This window comes from Cheilinus undulatus, linkage group 2 (genome assembly GCF_018320785.1).
Source record: "Cheilinus undulatus linkage group 2, ASM1832078v1, whole genome shotgun sequence".
Lineage (NCBI taxonomy): Eukaryota > Metazoa > Chordata > Actinopteri > Labriformes > Labridae > Cheilinus > Cheilinus undulatus.
Genome location: NC_054866.1, coordinates 35,385,902 through 35,411,355, shown reverse-complemented (window position 1 = coordinate 35,411,355; position 25,454 = coordinate 35,385,902). Strand labels below are relative to the sequence as shown.

Genomic DNA, 25,454 nt, shown 5'->3' with positions numbered 1-25,454 from the left:
TGCTGGTTTGAACCAGTATATTTTCTATTCCGTAGAAATCTCTCAGGTGTCAATGTTATTGCCCAGAGCTGTCTTGTTTGTCTCATAAATAAAAAAAAATATTGCTGTTTAACTTCTGGTGTCTCTCTGAGGTCTGCTAAATAGGTTTATATGATCATGATCACACTAGTGAGGTTTTCCGTCTTTCTGTGATGATAGCTTCATATCGTTTGTAACTTGTGACATTATTGTCAGCATCATTGTATAACTTAGATATAATTCAGCTCCTTAAATCTCTCTTTCAAATAAATAACCAATGGTGCAAGCACACCAAATGAAAATGTACTTGTGGTGTTTTCTGAATTTTTTTTTTTGTGTGTTACAAGGATCTCCATGACAATTCATTACATCAGCAGTTTAATATTTATATGTGTATAAGGCCCTGCCCCCATCACCAGATACAGATGAAACAATAATGGAGAGTGTGCATTGAGAATGAGAGCCTGCGTATAAAACAAGATGTGTCTGAACAATGAAGCTAGTTGTGAAGGGAGGAGGGCAGTTATGGGAGCTTTTTCTCACATATATTTCCTCATCTTAGTTTCATACTCTGTATCTGACTCTAATTCATTATCTTGTAAATTAAAAGAAAAGTTTCAACTGAATGAAATGCACAAGCAGGGAAATGTGATTCTGGGTGGGCTGTTTGAGGTACACTATTCCTCTGTTTTCCCTGAGTGGACTTATACCTCAGAGCCTCAGCAGCCCAGCTGCAACGGGTAAGTGAAACAAACAAACATGCAATTTGACACCTGAATTAAACCCAGTAACATTCAGTTGGTACAATGCATTTAATTTCAATAACAGTTAAGTCATTTTTTCTTCATTTCTAACTGTGATGTTTTGTGCATTAGGTTTGACACTCTGGGGTTCAGGCATGCAATGACAATGGTCTACACTATTGATGAGATCAACAGGAACTCCAGTCTGTTACCTAATGTGACTCTGGGATACAGTCTGTATGACAACTGTGGAGCACTTGTGATTGGGTTCAGTGGTGGACTGTCTCTTGCCAGTGGCAGAGATGAGCAGTATGTGTTTAAGGAGAACTGTTTGGGGACTCCTCCAGTCCTGGGGATTGTTGGTGATTCTGCCTCTACATTTTCTATTGCTACTTCAAATGTGCTGGGTCTTTACAAAATGCCACTTGTAAGTTCTTCTGTCCTCTAGTTCTCTTTGAATGTACCTACTTCCTGTTTTCGAGTCAATATTTTTAAAGTGAGAGAATGTTGAGGAAAAAATCATTAACTGTTATGTAATAGTGAATGTTTTCTTTACAGGTAAGTTATTTTTCCACTTGTTCGTGTCTTAGTGATCGGCAGCAGTTTCCATCTTTCTTCAGAACAATCCCAAGTGATGCTTTCCAGGTGAATCTCTTCAGCCAGAATTAAAAAATACTATTCTGTTAAATTCACAGAAAACTTGTGGACACACAAATGCTTAATGACATTTTATGCTGAATGTTATCTTTGATTTTGCTGTTAAGTGTACAGAAATGAATGGCCTCTGTGTATAACCATAATTTCTGTGTACATCATTGCACCACTTCTCTCTCACCTTTATTTTCCTTCAGGTGCGTGCAATGATTCAGATTCTGAAACACTTCAGCTGGACGTGGGTTGGCCTTCTGGTCAGCGATGATGATTATGGACTCAATGTTGCTCGATCCTTCCAGTCTGATCTGGCTGAGTCCAGAGGAGGTTGTCTGGCCTATTTAGAGGTTTTGCCCTGGGACAGTGACCCAAGTGAACTTAGAAGGCTTGTTGGGGTGATGAAGACATCCACAGCTCGTGTGGTCATGGTTTTTGCACATGAGTTCCACATGATTCATCTAATGGCAGAGGTTGGAATGAAAGTATAACACTGTTTGAACACTGTTTTTGTTTTCTGCATGTATTATTTTTTGGCTGAGAAATATTGAGTTGAAGTTAAATTTGCTTGAAATATTATGTAAGATCTATTGTTTTAGTCTTCAGTGAGATGAGTAGGCCACTTCCAAACAACTAGGAAAAATATAACTGAATTGAATAATCAGACCAGATTTATGAGCTGATACAGGGAAGACTGGAAAATCTATAGGAGTCATTTGTGCATTTTTTAAGGCACAAACAAATTTGCATGAAAAGTAATATCGTACTTTATGTTTAAAAAAGTGCTTTTCTACTTCACATTTCCATAGACTGTTATTGGTAGCACTTCATGTGAGAAGTACACTGTTGTGATTATGACATGACACCTGTCATTAACATCAAGGAGGTTTTATGGACCTTTATGAATGTTATCATTAGGTGTCATTTGGTCAATTATGTCACCTTAAATGTATTAAATTAAGAGTGAAACCATTTATACACACACCACCAGACATCTGAAACCAAGAGTGGAAGTTTTCAATGTACCCTGCGCTCTGTCTGGTTGCCCTGCAGCATTTTTTTCCTTTCCTGCAGCCACATGGGTCAAAACTGGATCTTACCCCACTCTTCCCTATTGTTTCCAGTCTTTATACCAGGCTTAGACAGATGGCTATAGCCTGACATTGCTGCACAACAAACCAAAAGGGATCAAACAATGTCAACTTTGAATTAAAGGTGATAGAATTTGCCAGTTGGCACTTCATAAACGTTCATAAAGCCTCCTCCATGTGAATGACAGGTGTCATGTCAATCTTATGCATACTTAGAATAAAGTGTCACCCTGTTTTTTCATATCTAAAAACTTAAGTATTGCTACATGTAGGTGCTGAGGCAGAACGTGACAGATCTGCAGTGGATAGCCAGTGAAGCCTGGACAGCATCTACTGTGCTGCAGACTCCTGAACTCATGCCGTACCTGCAGGGAACACTCGGCATTGCCATCCGGCGAGGGGAGATTCCAGGGTTCCAGGAATTTCTATTACAAACACGTCCTGACAAAGATAGCTCCGTAAATAACATGGTGGGGGTTAAATTTGCTCCAAAATGTCTCATTTCTGTTAGCAATAAATAATGATGTATTTGTCATAATTTTGTTAATACTATTTCTTATGTTACACTGGATTTCAGGTGAGGCAGTTCTGGGAATTCACATTTCAGTGTCAGTTTCCTCCATCAGGAAGCTTGAAAGCTGGAGAAACACTCTGCACTGGAGATGAAGACTTAGAAAATGCCAAGACAGACTTTTTGGATGTTTCAAACCTCAGGCCTGAGTATAATATCTACAAAGCTGTGTATGCTCTGGCTTATGCTCTTGATGACGCAATGAATTGTGAGCCAGGGAGAGGGCCATTCAGAGGGAAAAGCTGTGCCACTTTGCAAACAATGGAGCCATGGCAGGTATGACCACCTTTCACTCTAAGGTTTTAGAAATAGATGCTAAATCAACCAACTTCTCTGTATTTTGTGTTACTGGTATCATTTATTTCTACACTATGATAAACATTGTGCCATATAATTGTTGTTGGATAATGGCTATTAATATTGTTATTTTATTTTAATGATGTTGTTTTTTTTAATTTGCTGTTTATAGTTCTTTGTGATTGTGTGTCCTCCTGTGATTCCTCGTCCTTGTGTATTTATTACAATCTGCCAGGTTACGTTCCAGATTCTTTGGCTATGTTCACACTGCAGGCCTCAATGCTCAATTCTGATCTTTTCTCAGATCTTACTGTTTTGTTGGACACACTGCAGTCAACTTCCAAAAGATCAGATATGTATCTGATTAAGAACCTCATACAAATGTGGCCTGAATCTGATTCAAAAAGGTCAGATTCAATGTGACTTGGGCTGTTCACACTGTCAGAAAAAAATCAGATATGAGTCACATGTGAGCAAAAAAATCAGATTCAGGTCACTTTTAACTGCAGTGTGAACGTTTGTCACACCTGAGTCCAGTCTCTCCCACTGTATTAAGTGTCTATGTTTCTCCCAGGGTCCGTTCGAATAGTCCTTTTTGCTTAGGAAGGTTCCTAACTGAGTAAAATGCACCTGGGAGTATTTTAGTGTCAGCCATAACAAAGGCTGTTTGAATTTTCTAAATGTTAAGAAAAGCCTCGGAAACACTGGACCAACCTTTACCAAAGGAGAGGAAAAAAAGACGATCCACAATTCTTTACCTCAGCTTCATTTAAAGTGACGCGCCTGTTAACCTCTCATCAAAACAAGCAATCAATATGATTGTAATGTTACTTGCTCTGAACAAAACAATACACTTCTTTGTCAAACTTATGAGTCTCGTGTTAAATGACAGGAAATGAGGATGAGCAGAGGAGTATTACAGACATGACAACTACTATTTATTTTCTTTTCATTTTCAGTTGTTGTCCAAACATTTAGTCAATCGATTAATCAATCATTGTTGTTGCTATTTTGGAAACATTAAGAGTAGTAAGAAGAAACACAAACATTTAAAACTGTGATTTCTGAAATACAGATTAAGTTAAAGGGATACTTCAACATTTTGGCAAATTCGTCCATTGCCATAATTCCTATAGTCTTAGTAATAGGTTCGTTACCTTTAGTTGTTGGTGCAATTTATTTTTAGATCGGCCGCTGCCGAGTTCTGACCTGCTGTGCCAACTCAACTTAAGCAGACGGTATTCCGGCTTTCCCTAATCAAACTCATCAAATACACAATCCAAAAACTCCAAAACGCTCTTGTGGACAAGCTGTGACCTGCACATTCACCATGCTATGAAATAATAACGTATAATTATGTAACATTATGACGCATGAAGCAAATACTTGGAACTATTTCTTGAGTGAACCACTGGGCGGAGTGACACAGTGCAGCAGCCATGTCTGGAGTGTAGTTCCGGCTTTGCATTTAGCTTTAAAACATCTCTGTCTCATAATGTTCCATGATTATTTCATAGTGTGGTGAATGTACAGGTCACAACTTGTCAACGAGAGCGTTTTGGAGTTGCTGGATTGTGGATTTGATGAGTTTGACGAGGGAAAGCCGGAATACCGTCTGCTTAAGTTGAGTTGGCACAGCAGGTCAGAACTCGGCAGCGGCCGATCTAAAAATAAATTGCACCAACACCTAAAGGTAACGAACCTATTACTAAGACTATAGGGATTATGGCAATGGATGAATTTGTCAAAATGTTGAAGTATCCCTTTAAAGTTGGTATATTGCCTTAATGTGATCAGTGTGTTACTCATCCTAATTATGAAGGTAAGACAAAGGAAATATTGATTGGAGGTTTTATTGGTGGTTTATAGTGTTCCTCACATAACCAGCTGAGGGAACCAGAGTAGACTGAAATATTTAACACAAACAAGAAAGAAGTGAAGATATAACTGGTAGGTAGAGAATGAAAGAAAATGACTTCATAAATGCCTTAGCAAATATAAGACCTTAAATATCATTCATCTACTGGTACTGTCTATAAAAGAAGTTCAACTTAAGAGATTTCAGCTGTTCTAGATAATCAGAGTCAAAGTGTCCCATCCTGAAGATATTTTAGGCTATAAAAACCTCATATTTATCAAAATAGTTTACGCCCCAGATGATAGATTTTGTAGTCCATTAACAGTAAATTGTAGTTTTTAAACAGCAAACTGAAGTCATGTCCACAACATTAGCTGTTCCCCTTTCCTCTCACTCCCACCTTTCCTTGACCCTGTGATGTTTCTCATCAGGGTTAAGGAAAAGTGGATAAGAACAGACCTCGCAAGTCATTTTTTGTACCTTTCAGATGGACCTCCAGTCTGTTGTTAGTGCACTGTGTGTTTTTGTATGCAGTAACCCAAGTGTCCTCATCTTTGGGGAGCATTTTGATTTCTGTGCTTTTGACATTGGACATTTTTGAGAGCAGTTTGAGTTGTGGATCTTTTTCTTGCCTTTCAGTTTGTTAAAATTTTGATCTTCTCTACAATGTTTTTTCATTCTCCATTCGCAGCTTGTTCATTATTTACAAAAGGTCAACTTCACCACACCCTTTGGTGACCAAGTTTCATTTGATGACAACGGTGATGCCCTACCGATCTATGATGTCATCAGCTGGCTGTGGCTCCCTGATGGAAGAACTAAAGTTCAAACTGTGGGTGAGGTGAAAAGGTCGGATTTGAGAGGTGAAGAACTTAAAATTGATGAAGACAAAATCTTCTGGAACTTCAAATCAAAGAAGGTCATTTCTCACTGTAAGGACAGACTGTTGATAGATTCTAAATCTATACAGAATAATGGATTTGTTTTCTTACCTACAGCCACCTCGGTCAGTGTGCAGTGAGAGTTGTCCTCCAGGTACCCGCATGGCCAGAAGGAAAGGACAACCTGAGTGCTGCTTTGACTGTGTCCCTTGTTCTGAGGGACAGATCAGTAATTCATCTGGTAGGTCATCATGCTGAATATCCTGATTTTCCTGTGAGAAGATTTTTCTCTGTATAAAAAAAACCTCATCCTCTTCCTCAGACTCCATGGAGTGCACCAATTGTCCAGAAGATTTCTGGTCCAGTCCAGAGCGTGACCACTGTGTTCCTAAGGAATCAGAGTTTCTCTCCTACCATGAGCCTTTGGGAATCTGCCTCACAACTGCCTCCTTACTGGGCTCATTTCTCTGTGTTGTCGTCCTGGGGATCTTCACCTATCATCGCAGCACGCCCATGGTCCGAGCCAACAACTCAGAGTTGAGTTTCCTGCTCCTGGTGGCACTAAAACTCTGCTTCCTGTGTTCACTGCTGTTCATTGGTCGTCCCAATCTTTGGACATGCCAGCTGAGACACGCAGCATTCGGGATCATCTTTGTTCTTTGTGTGTCATGTATTTTGGTGAAAACCATGGTGGTTCTTGCTGTGTTCAAGGCCTCCAAGCCAGGAGGGGGAGCTGTTCTCAAGTGGTTTGGTGCCATGCAACAGCGAGGGACAGTACTGGTCCTGACTTCTGTTCAGGCAGCGATTTGTACTGTCTGGATCGTCTCCTCCTCTCCTTCTCCTCATAAAAACACTCAATACTTCAATGACAAGATAGTTTATGAGTGTGTTGTCGGGTCCACCATTGGTTTTGCTGTCTTGTTGGGTTATATTGGCTTTCTGGCTATCCTCAGCTTCCTGTTGGCGTTTCTGGCCAGGAATCTGCCCGACAACTTCAATGAGGCCAAACTCATCACTTTCAGCATGCTGATCTTCTGTGCTGTGTGGGTTGCCTTTGTCCCTGCTTATGTCAACTCACCAGGGAAGTATGCAGACGCTGTCGAGATATTTGCCATCCTGGCCTCCAGTTTTGGCCTGTTGGTGGCACTGTTTGGACCCAAATGTTACATAATCCTGCTGAGACCAGAGAGGAACACAAAGAAAGCAATCATGGGTCGAGCCATTTAACCTATAATAGCACTCAAGTAATGAAAGCAGTTACAGTTAAATATTCTGCTGGTTTGAACCAGTATATATTGTATCTATTAAGTAGAAATCTCCCAGGTCTCAATGTTATTGCCCAGAGTTGTCTTGTTGGTTTAAAAAAAATAAAAAAATATTCTTTTTTAACTTTTGGTGTCTCTCTGAGGTCTGCTAAATAGGTTTATATGATCATGATCACACTGTTGAGGTTTTCCGTCTTTCTGGTGATAGTTTCATATCGTTTGCAACTTACATTATTATCAACATCACTGTATAACTTAGATATAATTCAGCTCCTTAACTGCAAGAATTTCAAAAACTAATTCCATTAAAACACACTTATAGTTCATTATAGAGACACTCCTTCAAAAAAATAACCAATGGTGCAAGCACACCAAATGAAAATGTTGTTGTTGTGTTTGCTGAAATGTCTTTTTGTGTTTCAAGTATCCACATGACAATTCATTACATTAACAGTTTAATATTTATGTGTGTAAGGCCCTGCCCTATAACCAGATACAGATGAAACAATAATGGAGAGCGTGCTTTGGGAATGAAAGCCCTGTGTATAAAACAAGATGTGTCTGAACAATGAAACTAGTTGTGAAGGGAGGAGGGCAGTTATGGGAGCTTTTCCACACATATATTTCTTCATCTTAGTTTCATACTCTGTACCTGACTCTAATTCGTTATCTTGTAAATTAAAAGAAAAGTTTCAACTGAATGAAATGCACAAGCAGGGAAATGTGATTCTGGGTGGGCTGTTTGAGGTACACTATTCCTCTGTTTTCCCTGAGTGGACTTATACCTCAGAGCCTCAGCAGCCCAGCTGCAACGGGTAAGTGAAACAAACATGCAATTTGACACCTGCATCTGAGAGACCCAGCAACATTAATCAAGTACAATGCATTTAATTTTAATAACAGTTAAGTCATTTTTTTTTTTTCATTTCTAACTGTGATGTTTTGTGCATTAGGTTTGACACTCTGGGGTTCAGGCATGCAATGACAATGGTCTACACTATTGATGAGATCAACAGGAACTCCAGTCTGTTACCTAATGTGACTCTGGGATACAGTCTGTATGACAACTGTGGAACACTTTTGATTGGGTTCAGTGGTGGACTGTCTCTTGCCAGTGGCAGAGATGAGCAGTATGTGTTTAAAGAGAACTGTTCGGGGACTCCTCCAGTCCTGGGGATCGTTGGTGATTATGCCTCTACATTTTCTATTGCCACTTCAAATGTGCTGGGTCTTTACAAAATGCCACTTGTAAGTTCTTCCGTCCTCTATTTCTCTTAGAATGTACCTACATCCTGTTTTCAAGTCAATATTTTTAAAGGGAGAAACAGCCTAAATCATAAATTGTTATATAATACTGAATACTTTCATTATAGGTGAGTTATTTTTCCACTTGTTCGTGCCTTAGTGATCGACAGCGGTTTCCATCTTTCTTCAGAACAATCCCAAGTGACGCTTTCCAGGTGAATCTCTTCTGCCAGAATAAAAAATACCATTTTATTATGTTTAATTTGACAGAAAACTTGTGGACACACAAATGCTTAATGACATTTTATGCTGAATGTTATCTTTGATTATGCTGTTAAGTGTACAGAAATGAATGGCCTCTGTGTATAACCATAATTTCTGTGTACATCATTGCACCACTTCTCTCTCACCTTTATTTTCCTTCAGGTGCGTGCAATGATTCAGATTCTGAAACACTTCAGCTGGACGTGGGTTGGCCTTCTGGTCAGCGATGATGATTATGGACTCAATGTTGCTCGATCCTTCCAGTCTGATCTGGCTGAGTCCAGAGGAGGTTGTCTGGCCTATTTAGAGGTTTTGCCCTGGGACAGTGACCCAAGTGAACTTAGAAGGCTTGTTGGGGTGATGAAGACATCCACAGCTCGTGTGGTCATGGTTTTTGCACATGAGTTCCACATGATTCATCTAATGGCAGAGGTTGGAATGAAAGTATAACACTGTTTGAACACTGTTTTTGTTTTCTGCATGTATTATTTTTTGGCTGAGAAATATTGAGTTGAAGTTAAATTTGCTTGAAATATTATGTAAGATCTATTGTTTTAGTCTTCAGTGAGATGAGTAGGCCACTTCCAAACAACCAGGAAAAATATAACTGAATTGAATAATCAGACCAGATTTATGAGCTGATACAGGGAAGACTGGAAAATCTATAGGAGTCATTTGTGCAGTTTTTTAAGGCACAAATGAATTTGCATGAAAAGTAATATCTTACTTTATGTTTAAAAAAGTGCTTTTCTACTTCACATTTCCATAGACTGTTATTGGTAGCACTTCATGTGAGAAGTACACTGTTGTGATTATGACATGACACCTGTCATTAACATCAAGGAGGTTTTATGGACCTTTATGAATGTTATCATTAGGTGTCATTTTGTCAATTATTTCACCTTAAATGTATTAAATTAAGAGTGAAACCATTTATACACACACCACCAGACATCTGAAACCAAGAGTGGAAGTTTTCAATGTACTCTGCGCTCTGTCTGGTTGCCCTGCAGCATTTTTTACCTTTCCTGCAGCCACATGGGTCAAAACTGGATCTTACCCCACTCTTCCCTATTGTTTCCAGTCTTTATACCAGGCTTAGACAGATGGCTATAGCCTGACATTGCTGCACAAAAAACCAAAAGGGATCAAACAATGTCAACTTTGAATTAAAGGTGATAGAATTTGCCAGTTGGCACTTCATAAACGTTCATAAAGCCTCCTCCATGTGAATGACAGGTGTCATGTCAATCTTATGCATACTTAGAATAAAGTGTCACCCTGTTTTTTCATATCTAAAAACTTAAGTATTGCTACATGTAGGTGCTGAGGCAGAATGTGACAGATCTGCAGTGGATAGCCAGTGAAGCCTGGACAGCATCTACTGTGCTGCAGACTCCTGAACTCATGCCGTACCTGCAGGGAACACTCGGCATTGCCATCCGGCGAGGGGAGATTCCAGGGTTCCAGGAATTTCTATTACAAACACGTCCTGACAAAGATAGCTCTGTAAATAACATGGTGGGGGTTAAATTTGCTCCAAAATGTCTCATTTCTGTTAGCAATAAATAATGATGTATTTGTCATAATTTTGTTAATACTATTTCTTATGTTACACTGGATTTCAGGTGAGGCAGTTCTGGGAATTCACATTTCAGTGTCAGTTTTCTCCATCAGGAAGCTTGAAAGCTGGAGAAACACTCTGCACTGGAGATGAAGACTTAGAAAATGCCAAGACAGACTTTTTGGATGTTTCAAACCTCAGGCCTGAGTATAATATCTACAAAGCTGTGTATGCTCTGGCTTATGCTCTTGATGACGCAATGAATTGTGAGCCAGGGAGAGGGCCATTCAGAGGGAAAAGCTGTGCCACTTTGCAAACAATGGAGCCATGGCAGGTATGACCACCTTTCACTCTAAGGTTTTAGAAATAGATGCTAAATCAACCAACTTCTCTGTATTTTGTGTTACTGGTATCATTTATTTCTACACTATGATAAACATTGTGCCATATAATGGTTGTTGGATAATGGCTATTAATATCGTTTTTTTATTTTAATGATGTTGTTTTTTTTAATTTGCTGTTTATAGTTCTTTGTGATTGTGTGTCCTCCTGTGATTCCTTGTCCTTGTGTATTTATTACTATCTGCCAGGTTACGTTCCAGATTCTTTGGCTATGTTCACACTGCAGGCCTCAATGCTCAATTCTGATCTTTTCTCAGATCTTACTGTTTTGTTGGACACACTGCAGTCAACTTCCAAAAGATCAGATACGTATCTGATTAAGAACCTCATACGAAAGTGGCCTGAATCTGATTCAAAAAGGTCAGATTCAATGTGACTTGGGCTGTTCACACTGTCAGAAAAAAATCAGATATGAGTCACATGTGAGCAAAAAAATCAGATTCAGGTCACTTTTAACTGCAGTGTGAACGTTTGTCACACCTGAGTCCAGTCTCTCCCACTGTATTAAGTGTCTATGTTTCTCCCAGGGTCCGTTCGAATAGTCCTTTTTGCTTAGGAAGGTTCCTAACTGAGTAAAATGCACCTGGGAGTATTTTAGTGTCAGCCATAACAAAGGCTGTTTGAATTTTCTAAATGTTAAGAAAAGCCTTGGAAACACTGGACCAACCTTTACCAAAGGAGAGGAAAAAAAGACGATCCACAATTCTTTACCTCAGCTTCATTTAAAGTGACGCGCCTAACTGATTCTTGGGAATTTGGATAAAACAGGTTTTAATTTTGAAAATAAAAAGTTAGTTTACTTAAAAAATCTGTAGGTATATCATTATAGACGAAGGTCTTGGCTGTTCAGCAATATACCGTTGCAACCTCCCCCATTTTGTACTTTTGTTTTAAAACAGGCATTTTTCCAGTTATTACTTTGTTTGTGTCCACACTGTCAGACACAATAAAAAGCAAATATTTCTTATTTATGTGGTCTAATATGTATTTAGAGTATTTAAATCATTATCTGGGATTCTGAGTACACAAATATGCTGTTAAAAGTTGAATGTTCACTTTTGTTTTTTTTTATACTGTTTCACGTGTACTACTTTAAAAGATCTAACATCATACAACGTTTCCTTTTAGTCTAAACAGAAAAAGTATGTTTTTTTTTTTATTTAACAAACATATTTTTGTATTAAAAGAGACTACTACTTTAATAACTCAACAGCTCTGAAGAAACATATTGTAAGCATATTCATTTAAAACAAATCAAACTCCCTCTGACGGTGGTGACACTAATCTGACGGTGGTGACAGTAGCCTCATTACAACGTACAATTCTGAAATGTATACCACTCAAGTCAAGACAACTTTATTTAACTATTTGGTCCAAAAAATAACAATCCTGAGCACTGTGATAAACATTTTTCAAGGAATATACGGTACAATAAGCAATGTCATTATTAAAAGTACCCCATCCCCATATAATCAAATATCAAATCATCATAGTAAAAATAAAGTCATAATTTACAATGCATCACTGACATCATCTTAAACTGTCATCTAGTGCCCCCTACTCATTAATACATTATATTCTTCTGTAAACTTACAGTGAACATTAGATTTGGTTAAATGTTGTCATGCCATTTTCATTTGGCTTTAGTCATTGGAGATGCATAGCCTACACGGGATATTGTATACTATGTGTTATGTAGGTAGGTAGTAGGTGCACTATGTGCCAAATGAACATGGCATAATAGTGAAATGAGATAGGGAAGGCACACCTCATCCCCTAGGGTGGATAATATGGAGGAAATATAGGAGGAATTACATAAATAAAGATATAAAAGAGGTTAATGAAACATTAAAGGTCATATTGGTATTTATTGTGATCAACAATTACATATTTAGCCTTTATTGAGGACCATTTGGAGGTTTTTGTCACCACCTTCAGACAGAAAACCTGACAGTGGTGAAAAAAAACCTACTCTTTCAAATGATATGCAGTCGTTGACATTATGAGTCGTTCACATTAGCCATCTTGTTTCCCCTCTGTTGCTACTTCAGACCTCCTCTTAAAAAGTATACATTTATGTCATAACCTAATCAAATATTTTTTATACAAAAGAGACGGTGTTGACATGTTATGGTTGTGACAGTAGCAGTGTCCAAAAATATGAACAAGTTTAAGAGACAATAGCAAACTTACAGAAGCTTGAGTGATCTTGAAGCATGCAGAAGAGCTGAAGGTTTGAAAATGAGGTCCTCAGGAATGTAGTTGACCTTGTAGTTGCCTGATTTTACTGCTTTTTATAAATATCTGACGGTGGTGACAAATATGTGGGACACATTTTGAGCAACCACAAAGTAATAGTAAAAATTGTTAAAAACTCACTGTTTTTAGTTTTTAATACATATTATAATTTACTCTTTCGTGTAGTAAAAATATTATTCAATTTAATTATTACTTTTTGATTTTTAATCAAGTTGAAATGATTATCTCCTATCTGAGGACAACTGATTTTGTAGGCAATGGGCCATTATATAATCATTAAATTAATAAAAAATAAAGATAAACCTATAAAAGAACCTTACGTATGTGCAAAGGATCCCGATTATAACCTTGATTCTTTTTATTTATGAAAATGTTTTTAATTTCCACCAGAATTAGCACTTGTCTTAGTGGGACATGTTTTATCCAAATTCCCAAGAATCAGTGGCCTGTTAACCTCTCATCAAAACAAGCAATCAATATGATTGTAATGTTACTTGCTCTGAATGAAACAATACACTTCTTTGTCAAACTTATGAGTCATGTGATAAATGACAGGAAATGAGGATGAGCAGAGGAGTATTACAGACATGACAACTACTATTTATTTTCTTTTCATTTTGAGTTGTTGTCCAAACATTTAATCAATCAATTAATCAATCATTGTTGTTGCTATTTTGGAAATATTAAGAGTAGTAAGAAGAAACACAAACATTTAAAACTGTGATTTCTGAAACACAGATTAAGTTAAAGTTGGTATATTGCCTTAATGTGATCAGTGTGTTACTCATCCTAATTATGAAGGTAAGACAAAGGAAATATTGATTGGAGGTTTTATTGGTGGTTTATAGTGTTCCTCACATAACCAGCTGAGGGAACCAGAGTAGACTGAAATGTTTAACACAAACAAGAAAGAAGTGAAGATATAACTGGTAGGTAGAGAATGAAAGAAAATGACTTCATAAATGCCTTAGCAAATATAAGACCTTAAATATCATTCATCTACTGGTACTGTCTATAAAAGAAGTTCAAATTAAGAGATTTCAGCTGTTCTAGATAATCAGAGTCAAAGTGCCCCATCCTGAAGACATTTTAGGCTATTAAAACCGCCACAACATTAGCTGTTCCCCTTTCCTCTCACTCCCACCTTTCCTTGACCCTGTGATGTTTCTCACCAGGGTTAAGGAAAAGTGGATAAGAACAGACCTCGCAAGTCATTTTTTTCTTTTTCTTGCCTTTCACTTTGTTAAAATTTTGATCTTCTCTACAATGTTTTTTCATTCTCCATTCACAGCTTGTTCATTATTTACAAAAGGTCAACTTCACCACACCCTTTGGTGACCAAGTTTCATTTGATGACAACGGTGATGCCCTACCGATCTATGATGTCATCAGCTGGCTGTGGCTCCCTGATGGAAGAACTAAAGTTCAAACTGTGGGTGAGGTGAAAAGGTCTGATTTGAGAGGTGAAGAACTTAAAATTGATGAAAACAAAATCTTCTGGAACTTCAAATCAAAGAAGGTCATTTCTCATTGTAAGGACAGACTGTAGATAGATTCTAAGTCTATACAGAATAATGGATTTGTTTTCTTACCTACAGCCACCTCTGTCAGTGTGCAGTGAGAGTTGTCCTCCAGGTACCCGCATGGCCAGAAGGAAAGGACAACCTGAGTGCTGCTTTGACTGTGTCCCTTGTTCAGAGGGACAGATCAGTAATTCATCTGGTGGGTCATCATGCTGAATATCCTGATTTTCCTGTGAGAAAATTTATCTCTGTATAAAAATAAACCTCATCCTCTTCCTCAGACTCCACAGAGTGCACCAGTTGTCCAGAAGACTTCTGGGCCAGTCCAGAGCGTGACCACTGCATTCCTAAGGAAACAGAGTTTCTCTCCTACCATGAGCCTTTGGGAATCTGCCTCACAACTGCCTCCTTACTGGGCTCATTTCTCTGTGCTGTCGTCCTGGGGATCTTCACCTATCATCGCAGCACGCCCATGGTCCGAGCCAACAACTCAGAGTTGAGTTTCCTGCTCCTGGTGGCACTAAAACTCTGCTTCCTGTGTTCACTGCTGTTCATTGGTCGTCCCAGTCTTTGGACATGCCAGCTGAGACACGCAGCATTTGGGATCATCTTTGTTCTTTGTGTGTCATGTATTTTGGTGAAAACCATGGTGGTTCTTGCTGTGTTCAAGGCCTCCAAGCCAGGAGGGGGAGCTGTTCTCAAGTGGTTTGGTGCCATGCAACAGCGAGGGACAGTCCTGGTGCTGACTTTGATCCAGGCAGTGATTTGCACCATCTGGATTGTCTCCTCCTCACCTTCTCCTCATAAAAACACTCAATACTTCAATGACAAGATAGTTTATGAGTGTGTTGTCGGGTCCACCATTGGTTTTGCTGTCTTGTTGGGTTATATTGGCTTTCTGGCTATCCTCAGCTTCCTGTTGGCGTTTCTGGCCAGGAATCTGCCCGACAACTTCAATGAGGCCAAACTCATCACTTTCAGCATGCTGATCTTCTGTGCTGTGTGGGTTGCCTTTGTCCCTGCTTATGTCAACTCACCAGGGAAGTATGCAGATGCTGTCGAGATATTTGCCATCCTGGCCTCCAGTTTTGGCCTGTTGGTGGCACTGTTTGGACCCAAATGTTACATAATCCTGCTGAGACCAGAGAGGAACACAAAGAAAGCAATCATGGGCCGAGCCATTTCCAAATAACCAAAATTCAACTGGTTAAATATACACCTGGTTGTAACCAGCTGAATATTTGACCAGCGTTGTTGTAATGTTCTAACAATGCTACTTGGCAATAAACCTTAAACAGTCGGAAAGCCTGTGTATTTTCTTTTCTGTGGTGCCACATTTGTAAGGAAAACGGATTTGTGAGATGAGCAGCAGAACCGAGTATGTGGGTTGTGCCCCTTACACCTGTGTTTCCTTTTCACAAAGCACTCTTTACACTTTTAAGATAATTTCAACTTGTCCTTGAAATCTTTAAGAATTTCTTGCAAGCATAAAGCTGATGCGCTTGTTTCTGGTCAGAGGATGACCAGAGAAGAAACAAGCATCATATGGGTGTCAAAAGTGGCTCTAATGGGTGTGTCTTTTTAAAACAACTGCAAGTCTGTCAACAGTAACAGTGTTACAATGTCATTTAGCAGACACTATTGTTCAAAGTGACATACATTCAAGAGCAAGAACAACACAAGCAAAGATCTGGAGGAGAAGAAACATCATCAATAAGTGCCACAAAGGGCTTCAAGTCCAATTGGACGCAGGTGCTGCCATCCAGTGTTAAAGCCAAAGCACATAATGTATACAAGTCTTTTTTTTTTTCTCAAATGAACATCAACAATGAAACAACCAATAATCAATGTGAGATTTCACATCATCACAATCAATAAAACTGTATGCACAAAAAATAATGATCAAAGTACAGAGTGCTGGGTCACTCACAAATTCTGGGAATAAAAATCCCAGAAGTAGAGCAGGACAGTGCAAGCCAACTGTAGTTGGGATACTCATTCTACCACTGGAGACAGCAGTGGAGAATAGTCTAGCTAAGTGCATAGTGTTCTCTAAAGGGTTGAGTCTTTAGCTTTCTCTTGAAAGTAGAGAGAGACTATGCAGATCAAATGGAGTTGGGTAATTCATTCCACCATTTAGGGACAACAGAAGAGAAGAGTTGAGCTAGTGACTTATGAGCTTTGCAAGATGGAATCGCCAGTGAAAAACAAGGAAACGGGTGTATCCATCTGCTTTGCAAGGTTAGGATCTTTATGTTGTCCCCTTAAATAGAACCAGGAAACAGATGTATGCCTGCCTTCTTCACTTGTCTGTATTAAGTTTTAACATGTACAGCTCCAAGCATAGCATCATAACAACCCAATATTTACTGTTAATGTTGACTTATAACAATGCACACTTCTCAGCATAACAGACAAACACAGTATTTACCTCAAATAGGCAAAATTAACAGTTAGTAAAGAAGCAGGAAACACATGTTTAAGGGCCTTCTTCGGTCATTAAGTGAAGAAACAGAGCACGATCTGGCCTGACTGCAGGCCCAAGGCCGAAGCAGTCGATCAAAGAAAAATCAACTCAAACATGCTAAACTCTAAATCAACTGTCTCCATTCTTTTCTTATAAAAACAGACAAAATAACCTTAAAAATGCAAAAAAAAATAAAATAATAATAATAATAATAATAATGCAAGTGTAGCTTCAGTGTGGCTGTTTGCTCACATTTTAGTAAAGAAATGTGGTTAAAGTCTGATCTGTTGCTGTGAGGCGACAGGGCTAAGGTTTCCATCACTGTGCATTCTCAATACAAAGTTCCATCAGTTAAACATTTACAATCATACTACACTCATAAAAGAGCAATCTCCTGTTTTCATTTGTGTTTCCTGCTGTTTCTTTTTGTGTTAAAAGAATCCCCATGAAAATTCATTACATCAACAGTTTAATATTCATATGAGCATAAGACCCTGCCCCCATCACCAGATACGGATGAAACAGTAATGGAGAGTGTGCATTGGGAATGAGAGCCCTGCATATAAAACAAGATGTGTCTGAACAAGGAAGGTAGTTGTGAAGGGAGGAGGGCAATTATGGGAGCTTTTCCTCACATATATTTCCTCATCTTAATTTCATACTCTGTATCTGACTCTAATTTGTTATCTTGTAATTTAAAGGGAAAGTTTCAACTGAATGAATTGCACGAGCAGGGAAGTGTGACTCTGGGTGGGCTGTTTGTGGTACACTATTCCTATGTTTCCCCTGAGTGGACTTATACCTCAGAGCCTCAGCAGCCCAGCTGCAAAGGGTAAGTTTGACAAACATGCACTTTTACACCTGCAATAATGACATACATTATTTAAACCTTGCATTGCATAATATTAGAATGGGGCTTTTAACATGTGTCTATCCAGTTGTAACGTCATCCATGTTACTTCTCTAGTTAAGTTGTAAGATTTCATTTTTATGTGTGATGTTTTGTGTATTAGGTTTGACACTCTGGGGTTCAGGTATGCCATGACAATGGTGTTTGCTATTGATGAGATCAACAGGAACTCCAGTCTGTTACCTAATGTGACTCTGGGATACAGTCTGTATGACAACTGTGGAGCACTTGTGATTGGGTTCAGTGGTGGACTGTCTCTTGCCAGTGGCAGAGAAGAGCAGTATGTGTTTAAGGAGAACTGTTTGGGGACTCCTCCAGTCCTGGGGATTGTTGGTGATTCTGCCTCTACATTTTCTATTGCCACTTCAGATGTGCTGGGTCTTTACAAAATGCCACTTGTAAGTTCTTCTGAGCTCTAGTTCTCTTTGAATGTACCTACTTCCTGTTTCAAGCCAATATTTTATAAGTGAGAGATTGTTGAAAAAATCATTGATTGTTATGTAATAGTGAATGTTTTCATTACAGGTAAGTTATTTTTCCACTTGTTCGTGCCTTAGTGATCGGCAGCGGTTTCCATCTTTCTTCAGAACAATCCCAAGTGACGCTTTCCAGGTGAATCTCTTCTGCCAGAACAAAAAATACTATTTTATTATGTTTAATTGACTGAAAATTTATGGAAATTGACATGACACAAGAATGCTAATTAACATTTTGTTGTTTGTATAGCTTCTGTGTATAACCATAATTTCTTGTTAGTTTGAGTAAATCATTGCACCACTTCTCTCTCACCATTATTTTCCTTCAGGTGCGTGCAATGATTCAGATTCTGAAACACTTCAGCTGGACGTGGGTCGGCCTTCTGGTCAGCGATGATGATTATGGACTCAATGTTGCTCGATCCTTCCAGTCTGATCTGGCTGAGTCCAGAGGAGGTTGTCTGGCCTACTTAGAGGTTTTGGCCTTGGACAGGGATCTGAGTAAACTCCGAAGGATTGTTGGTGTGATGAAGACATCCACAGCTCGTGTGGTCATGGTTTTTGCACACGAGTACCAAATGATTGATCTAATGGCAGAGGTTGGAATAAAAATATAATACTGTTTAAAGTAAAAAACACTAAGAAATTAGAATTTTGGGGGGTTTGAACATACCAAAATCACTCGGCAAAACTGTTCTGCATTAAGTTAAACAGTTTGATTTTGTTTACTGTATCAGTTTTTGTCTGAGAAAGATGCAGTTTAATTCAAATTTGCTTGAATATTTTTCTAGATTCATTGTTTTATTTTTCAATGGGAGGAAAGCTTCCAAACAGCTTAAGTAATTATTATTTATTTAAATAATTCAACCAGATTTATGAGCTGATGCAGGGAAGACTGGAAAACTTATAGATAATGTGTAGTACATTTTTGAAGGCACAAACCAATTTGCTTGAAAAGTTATGTGTGGTAGGATTGTTTGAAAAGTGGCTGCTTCTGCACATTTTCTGTGCAGTGACTCTAACTTCTTCTAGTATTGCTATATGCAGGTGCTGAGGCAGAATGTGACAGATCTGCAGTGGATAGCCAGTGAAGCCTGGGCATCATATACTGCGCTCCAGACTCCTGAGCTCATGCCGTACCTGCAGGGAACACTCGGAATCGCCATCCGGCGAGGGGAGATTCCAGGGCTCCAGGAATTTTTATTACAAATACGCCCTGACAAAGATAGCTCTGAAACTAACATTGTAGGAGTTAAATCAGAGTTTTTTTTTTACCTCCAAATTGAACAATTTATGATCACAATAAATAATTATGTTTTTGTCAAAATTGTTATACATTTTCATTTTTATGTTAAACTGTATTTCAGGTGAGGCAGTTCTGGGAATTCACATTTCAGTGTAAATTTGCTCCATCATCAGGAAGCTTGAAAGCTGGGGAAACACTCTGCACTGGAGATGAAGACTTAGAAAATGCCAAAACAGACTTTTTGGATGTGTCAGACCTCAGGCCTGAGTATAATATCTACAAAGCTGTGTATGCTCTGGCTTATGGCCTTGATGATGCAATGAAGTGTGAGCCAGGGAGAGGGCCATTCAGAGGGAAAAGCTGTGCCACTTTGCAAACAATGGAGCCATGGCAGGTGTGACCACCTTTATGTTTCTAGAAACAGATGTGAAATCAACATACCTCACTGTATTTTGTCTTGAATTGGTATTGTTTATTTCTACACTATGACAAACATTATGCCACATAATTATTGTGGTATTGGGGCTATTTATGACTTTGCTTTGTTCAAAATGATGTTTTTTTTTAATTATGTGTTTATAGTTCTTTGTGATTGTGAAATGTTCTGCTCTATTTTGTTTTTTTTTTTTTGTTAAATGTCACAGAACAAACTGACCAAAAAAAATGAAACAAGCAGGCATGGTCATTGATGATGAACCTTATGACTTAATTATTTTTTAGTACCTCTCTATGGACTCTGGAAAGATTAAAAGACTCACACATGGTACAGAAAAGTGTCTGTTTCTATGATCAAAAGACAGAGCACACTCAGCTATAGGGTGGAATAAATACTGAATGTTGATATGATAAAAATCTCACATATAAATTGTAAATCATAGCAAAGTAAATTAAAACAAGTGGGTTTTTTAAGGAGTTTTCATTCTCCATTTGCAGCTTGTTCATTATTTACAAAAGGTCAACTTCACCACACCCTTTGGTGACCAAGTTTCATTTGATGACAACGGTGATGCCCTACCGATCTATGATGTCATCAGCTGGCTGTGGCTCCCTGATGGAAGAACTAAAGTTCAAACTGTGGGTGAGGTGAAAAGGTCTGATTTGAGAGGTGAAGAACTTAAAATTGATGAAAACAAAATCTTCTGGAACTTCAAATCAAAGAAGGTCATTTCTCATTGTAAGGACAGACTGTAGATAGATTCTAAATCTACACAGAATAATGGATTTTTTTTCTTACCTACAGCCACCTCTGTCAGTGTGCAGTGAAAGCTGTCCTCCAGGTACCCGCATGGCCAGAAGGAAAGGACAACCTGAGTGCTGCTTTGACTGTGTCCCTTGTTCAGAGGGACAGATCAGCAATTCATCTGGTGGGTCATCATGCTGAATATCTCGATTTTCCTGTGAGAAGATTTTTCTCTGTATAAAAATAAACCTCATCCTCTTCCTCAGACTCCACAGAGTGCACCAGTTGTCCAGAAAACTTCTGGGCCAGTCCAGAGCGTGACCACTGTGTTCCAAAGAAAACAGAGTTTCTCTCCTACCATGAGCCTTTGGGAATCTGCCTCACAACTGCCTCCTTACTGGGCTCATTTCTCTGTGCTGTCGTCCTGGGGATCTTCACCTATCATCGCAGCACGCCCATGGTCCGAGCCAACAACTCAGAGTTGAGTTTCCTGCTCCTGGTGGCACTAAAACTCTGCTTCCTGTGTTCACTGCTGTTCATTGGTCGTCCCAGTCTTTGGACATGCCAGCTGAGACACGCAGCATTCGGTATCATCTTTGTTTTTTGTGTGTCATGTATTTTGGTGAAAACCATGGTGGTTCTTGCTGTGTTCAAGGCCTCCAAGCCAGGAGGGGGAGCTGTTCTCAAGTGGTTTGGTGCCATGCAACAGCGAGGGACAGTCCTGGTGCTGACTTCTATCCAGGCAACGATTTGCACTGTCTGGATTGTCTCCTCCTCACCTTCTCCTCATAAAAACACTCAATACTTCAATGACAAGATAGTTTATGAGTGTGTTGTCGGGTCCACCATTGGTTTTGCTGTCTTGTTGGGTTATATTGGCTTTCTGGCTATCCTCAGCTTCCTGTTGGCGTTTCTGGCCAGGAATCTGCCCGACAACTTCAACGAGGCTAAACTCATCACTTTCAGCATGCTGATCTTCTGTGCTGTGTGGGTTGCCTTTGTCCCTGCTTATGTCAACTCACCAGGGAAGTATGCAGACGCTGTCGAGATATTTGCCATCCTGGCCTCCAGTTTTGGCCTGTTAGTGGCACTGTTTGGACCAAAATGTTACATAATCCTGCTGAGACCAGAGAGGAACACAAAGAAAGCAATCATGGGTCGAGCCATTTCCAAATAACCAAAATTCAGCTGGTTAAATATTCAGCTGTTTACAACCAGCTGAATATTTAACCAGCATTGTTGTAACAATGTTCTGAAAATGCTACTTGGCAATAAACCTTAAACAGTTGGAAAGCCTGTGTATTTCCTTTTCTGTGGTGCCACATTTGTAAGGAAAACGGATTTGTGAGATGAGCAGCAGAGTTGAGTATGTGGGTTGTGCCCCTTACACCTGTGTTTCCTTTTCACACAGCACTCTTAAAACTTTTAAGATAATTTCAACTTGTTCTTGAAATCATTAAGAATTTCTTGCAAGCATAAAGCTGATGCGCTTGTTTCTGATCAGAGGATGACCAGAGAAGAAACAAGCATCATATGGGTGTCAGAAGTGGCTCTAATGGGTGTGTCTCTTTAAAACAACTGCAAGTCTGTCAACAGTAACAATATTACAGTGCCATTTAACAGACACTTTTATCCAAAGTGATGTACGTTCAAGAGCAAGAACAACACAAGCAAAGATCTGGAGGAGAAGAAACATCATCAATAAGTGCCACAAAGGGCTTCAAGTCCAATTGGACGCAGGTGCTGCTATCCAGTGTTACCCTACCCATGTAGTCATAACATCCTTTCGACCCAACATAAGCAAAAATTGAACAGTGTTCTTATGTATTCTTAATGATTCAGGGATACATCCCAATAGACACAATAATGGATTAGGCTGCTGTTTGATTACCACACTAACTTCAGCACATATGGTTCGCCAAAACTGTTGAATCTTTTCGCATTCCCAGAGGCAGTGAAGTCTTGTTCCTAAAACAGTCCTACATTTTGGGCAGTTTGGAGAGGCCCCTTCTGTATATTTACTGTACATATATGGAGATATATAGACATTCTGTAAGATAATATATTGCATTTTTCTGAATCTGTTACATATGGATATTTTCGAAGGTAAAAGTAAGGTTTCCTCCCATACTTCAGTCTCTATCGTTGTCTCCAGCTGAGTCTCCAATGATCTCCGTAGGAGTGGTAGGCTGTCGGTATTCAAATGCTGCAGCTTTAAATAAAATTTGGAGACAAAGTGACTTTGTTTAAGACTATCTAAAAGAGTCTTTTCTAATATATTAAAGTCATCTGGGAGATTAAGATTATCCATTTTAGTTTGTACATAGTGTCTGACCTGAAGGTATTTGTAAAATTCTTTTGTTTTGAATTTGTATTCATCCTGCAAAGACTCGAATGTTTTAATTTTTCCCCCATCCCAAAGATTATAAATATGGTAAATCCCTGCTTCATACCATTTCTGAAAGTTAGATCCAGTGCCTTCTCTGGTCAAATCAGGATTATCAATCATTATTGTCAAACAACTCAGTTTATGTTTTGTCCGAAATAATTTCCTCAAAACATTCCAGGTACTACACACATTAGTAATTAAAAAATTGTCTTTAGCCATAATTGGTAATTCACCTCTGCATTTATCAAGGAAGTTGATAGGACTGTATGGTTTGGAGAGGGTAGCTTCAATCTCAAACCATGGTAGCTTTGGTTGAGCAGATGCCTATATTGAGATTATTCTGGCTTGCATTGATATTATAATTCATAAGGTTGGGGAGGCCCCACCCTCCTTGTTCTTTTGGCCGTTGTAAAATATTTAATTTAATTTTAGGCTTTCTTCCAGCCCATATAAAGTCAGAGAGAGCTTTATTTACATTTTAATGTTGTTTCTTTTCAGAGAAATGAGGAGCATAGATAGAGGGTAAGTAATTTTAGGGAGAATTATTATCTGAATAAGACTGACTCTGCCAAGAAAGGATACAGGAAGCTTCTTCCAACTTAACAGCTTATCCTTAATGTGTTTTATCATGGGGTTAACATTTTCAGCATACAGCTGACTGATTTTAGGTGCAGTCCCCAAATATGTGAATCCTTCTGGTGCCCAGCAAAAGGGTTTAACAAAGTCAGGTTCGTATTCATATGAGAAGCCCAGAGGCATGATTTCAGATTTAGTAAAATTAACCTTGTATCCAGAAATTTGACCGAACTTTTAAACACATTTGATTAGCGCAGGTATTGAGTTTGATGGGTCTATTAATGTCAGGAGGCTGTCATCTGCATACAATAGAATTTTGTGCTGTGTTGTTCCTACCACCGTTCCCTTGATACTGGAGGTTTGCCGGACAGCAATTGCTAACGGCTCTATTGCTAAAGAAAATAATAGAGGTGATAGTGGTAACCCTTGAGTTGTACCTCTATTAAGTTGAAATTGGGTAGAAACTAGACCATTTGTTATGACTGAGGCAACCCATCGGACAAAATCTGATTGAAAGCCAAATCTTTTCAACACTTCAAACATGTCTTTTTGCTCAATACAATAAAATGCTTTCTCTGCATCCATCGTTACTATAGCACTTGGAGTTTTATGAAAATTAAGATAGAGAAAAATATTAATTAAAGGTGTTATTTGATGAGGTACGGCCTTTTAAAAACCCTGTTTGGTCTGCATCAACTATATCAGTCACCACTTGTTCTAGTCGATTGGCCACTATTTTTGATAGTATTTTTACATCCACATTGTTCTGGATCTTTCCCTTTTTCAGGGATAACTATAATATCAGCTAAATTGCACCCCTTTCATTTGTAGAATAAGATGTAAAATATACCTGTCCGACCCATTCCCTGAGATATTTTTTGTGGTCCTCGTCATTTAAATGTGTTTCTTGGAGGAATGCAACCTGGACATTTTCCTTTTTAAGACTGTTTAAAACAGCTTTCCTTTTGACTACATTATTGGAGCCCTTAATGTTCCGGGTACAAAACTTAATATTCAAAATAATGTAAAATTATATCATGTTGCATAGTCTCGTTTAACGTATCAAATAATTTGGATGTGCTTTTAATCTGAAATCCTGTCTGGACAAAAAACAAGAAACACATAAACCATCCCAGTAAAAACAAACTAAAGCTTGGATCCACCCTACCTAAGATGACTGAAATAGAACCAAGAAAAATAAAAAACAAAACCCTTGTCATACTCTAGCTATATTGGTACAGCTGAGGGGGCAAAATAAACGAAGTGAAAGAAAGAGTAGGTCAAGTCTCTCCCTCTGGATTATGTCCTAACCATAATGCCAGCATGTCAGCGGCTATGTAAATAATAGTAGTAAACTGCAAGTTGAATAAACTGAGAAACATCCCTGTGCAAATCCTTTTAATTTGAGGCGAACAAAAACTATCCTAATGTTACACGGTACCCACTGTCCATTATGCGAGTCTCTCAGCTTTCATTTATATAATGCAGTCATTTTTAAGGCAGATGATGCCATTTACCTGAATGCAGGTGGACTGAGCCAGTCACTGTGTATTTGGGAGTGCCTTCACATAGTCAGTGATT

General features: G+C 38.8%; 2 protein-coding genes across 2 annotated transcripts; both read left to right on the top strand.

Moving 5' to 3' along the window:
- Nucleotides 1-648: 648 nt before the first annotated feature.
- On the top strand, nucleotides 649-15,821 carry LOC121516777 (extracellular calcium-sensing receptor-like). Its single transcript, XM_041798190.1, has 19 exons — nucleotides 649-758; nucleotides 894-1,188; nucleotides 1,320-1,406; nucleotides 1,613-1,882; nucleotides 2,773-2,970; nucleotides 3,078-3,347; nucleotides 5,918-6,145; nucleotides 6,225-6,348; nucleotides 6,430-7,325; nucleotides 7,529-7,589; nucleotides 8,010-8,187; nucleotides 8,326-8,620; nucleotides 8,746-8,832; nucleotides 9,044-9,313; nucleotides 10,205-10,402; nucleotides 10,510-10,779; nucleotides 14,398-14,625; nucleotides 14,705-14,828; nucleotides 14,911-15,821. Exons 1-19 carry the CDS (start codon nucleotides 649-651, stop codon nucleotides 15,819-15,821), a joined length of 5,100 nt encoding a protein of 1,699 aa, XP_041654124.1.
- A 1,857-nt stretch (nucleotides 15,822-17,678) lies between these two features.
- On the top strand, nucleotides 17,679-22,085 carry LOC121519237 (extracellular calcium-sensing receptor-like). The gene is made up of 9 exons (XM_041802081.1): nucleotides 17,679-17,928; nucleotides 18,110-18,404; nucleotides 18,532-18,618; nucleotides 18,812-19,081; nucleotides 19,530-19,727; nucleotides 19,850-20,122; nucleotides 20,662-20,889; nucleotides 20,969-21,092; nucleotides 21,175-22,085. The coding sequence occupies exons 1-9, from the start codon at nucleotides 17,714-17,716 to the stop codon at nucleotides 22,083-22,085; spliced, it is 2,601 nt and encodes an 866-aa protein (XP_041658015.1). The 5' UTR covers nucleotides 17,679-17,713.
- The last annotated feature ends 3,369 nt before the right edge of the window (nucleotides 22,086-25,454 follow it).

Coding starts and splice junctions, on each gene's coding strand:
- LOC121516777 (XM_041798190.1), top strand. CDS start 649: ATGCACAAGCAGGGAAATGTGATTCTGGGTGGGCTGTTTGAGGTACAC. Junction 1,407..1,612: donor TCCCAAGTGATGCTTTCCAG/GTGAATCTCTTC, acceptor ATTTTCCTTCAG/GTGCGTGCAATGATTCAGAT. Junction 8,833..9,043: donor TCCCAAGTGACGCTTTCCAG/GTGAATCTCTTC, acceptor ATTTTCCTTCAG/GTGCGTGCAATGATTCAGAT.
- LOC121519237 (XM_041802081.1), top strand. CDS start 17,714: ATGGGAGCTTTTCCTCACATATATTTCCTCATCTTAATTTCATACTCT. Junction 20,123..20,661: donor AAACAATGGAGCCATGGCAG/GTGTGACCACCT, acceptor CTCCATTTGCAG/CTTGTTCATTATTTACAAAA. Junction 21,093..21,174: donor ACAGATCAGCAATTCATCTG/GTGGGTCATCAT, acceptor CCTCTTCCTCAG/ACTCCACAGAGTGCACCAGT.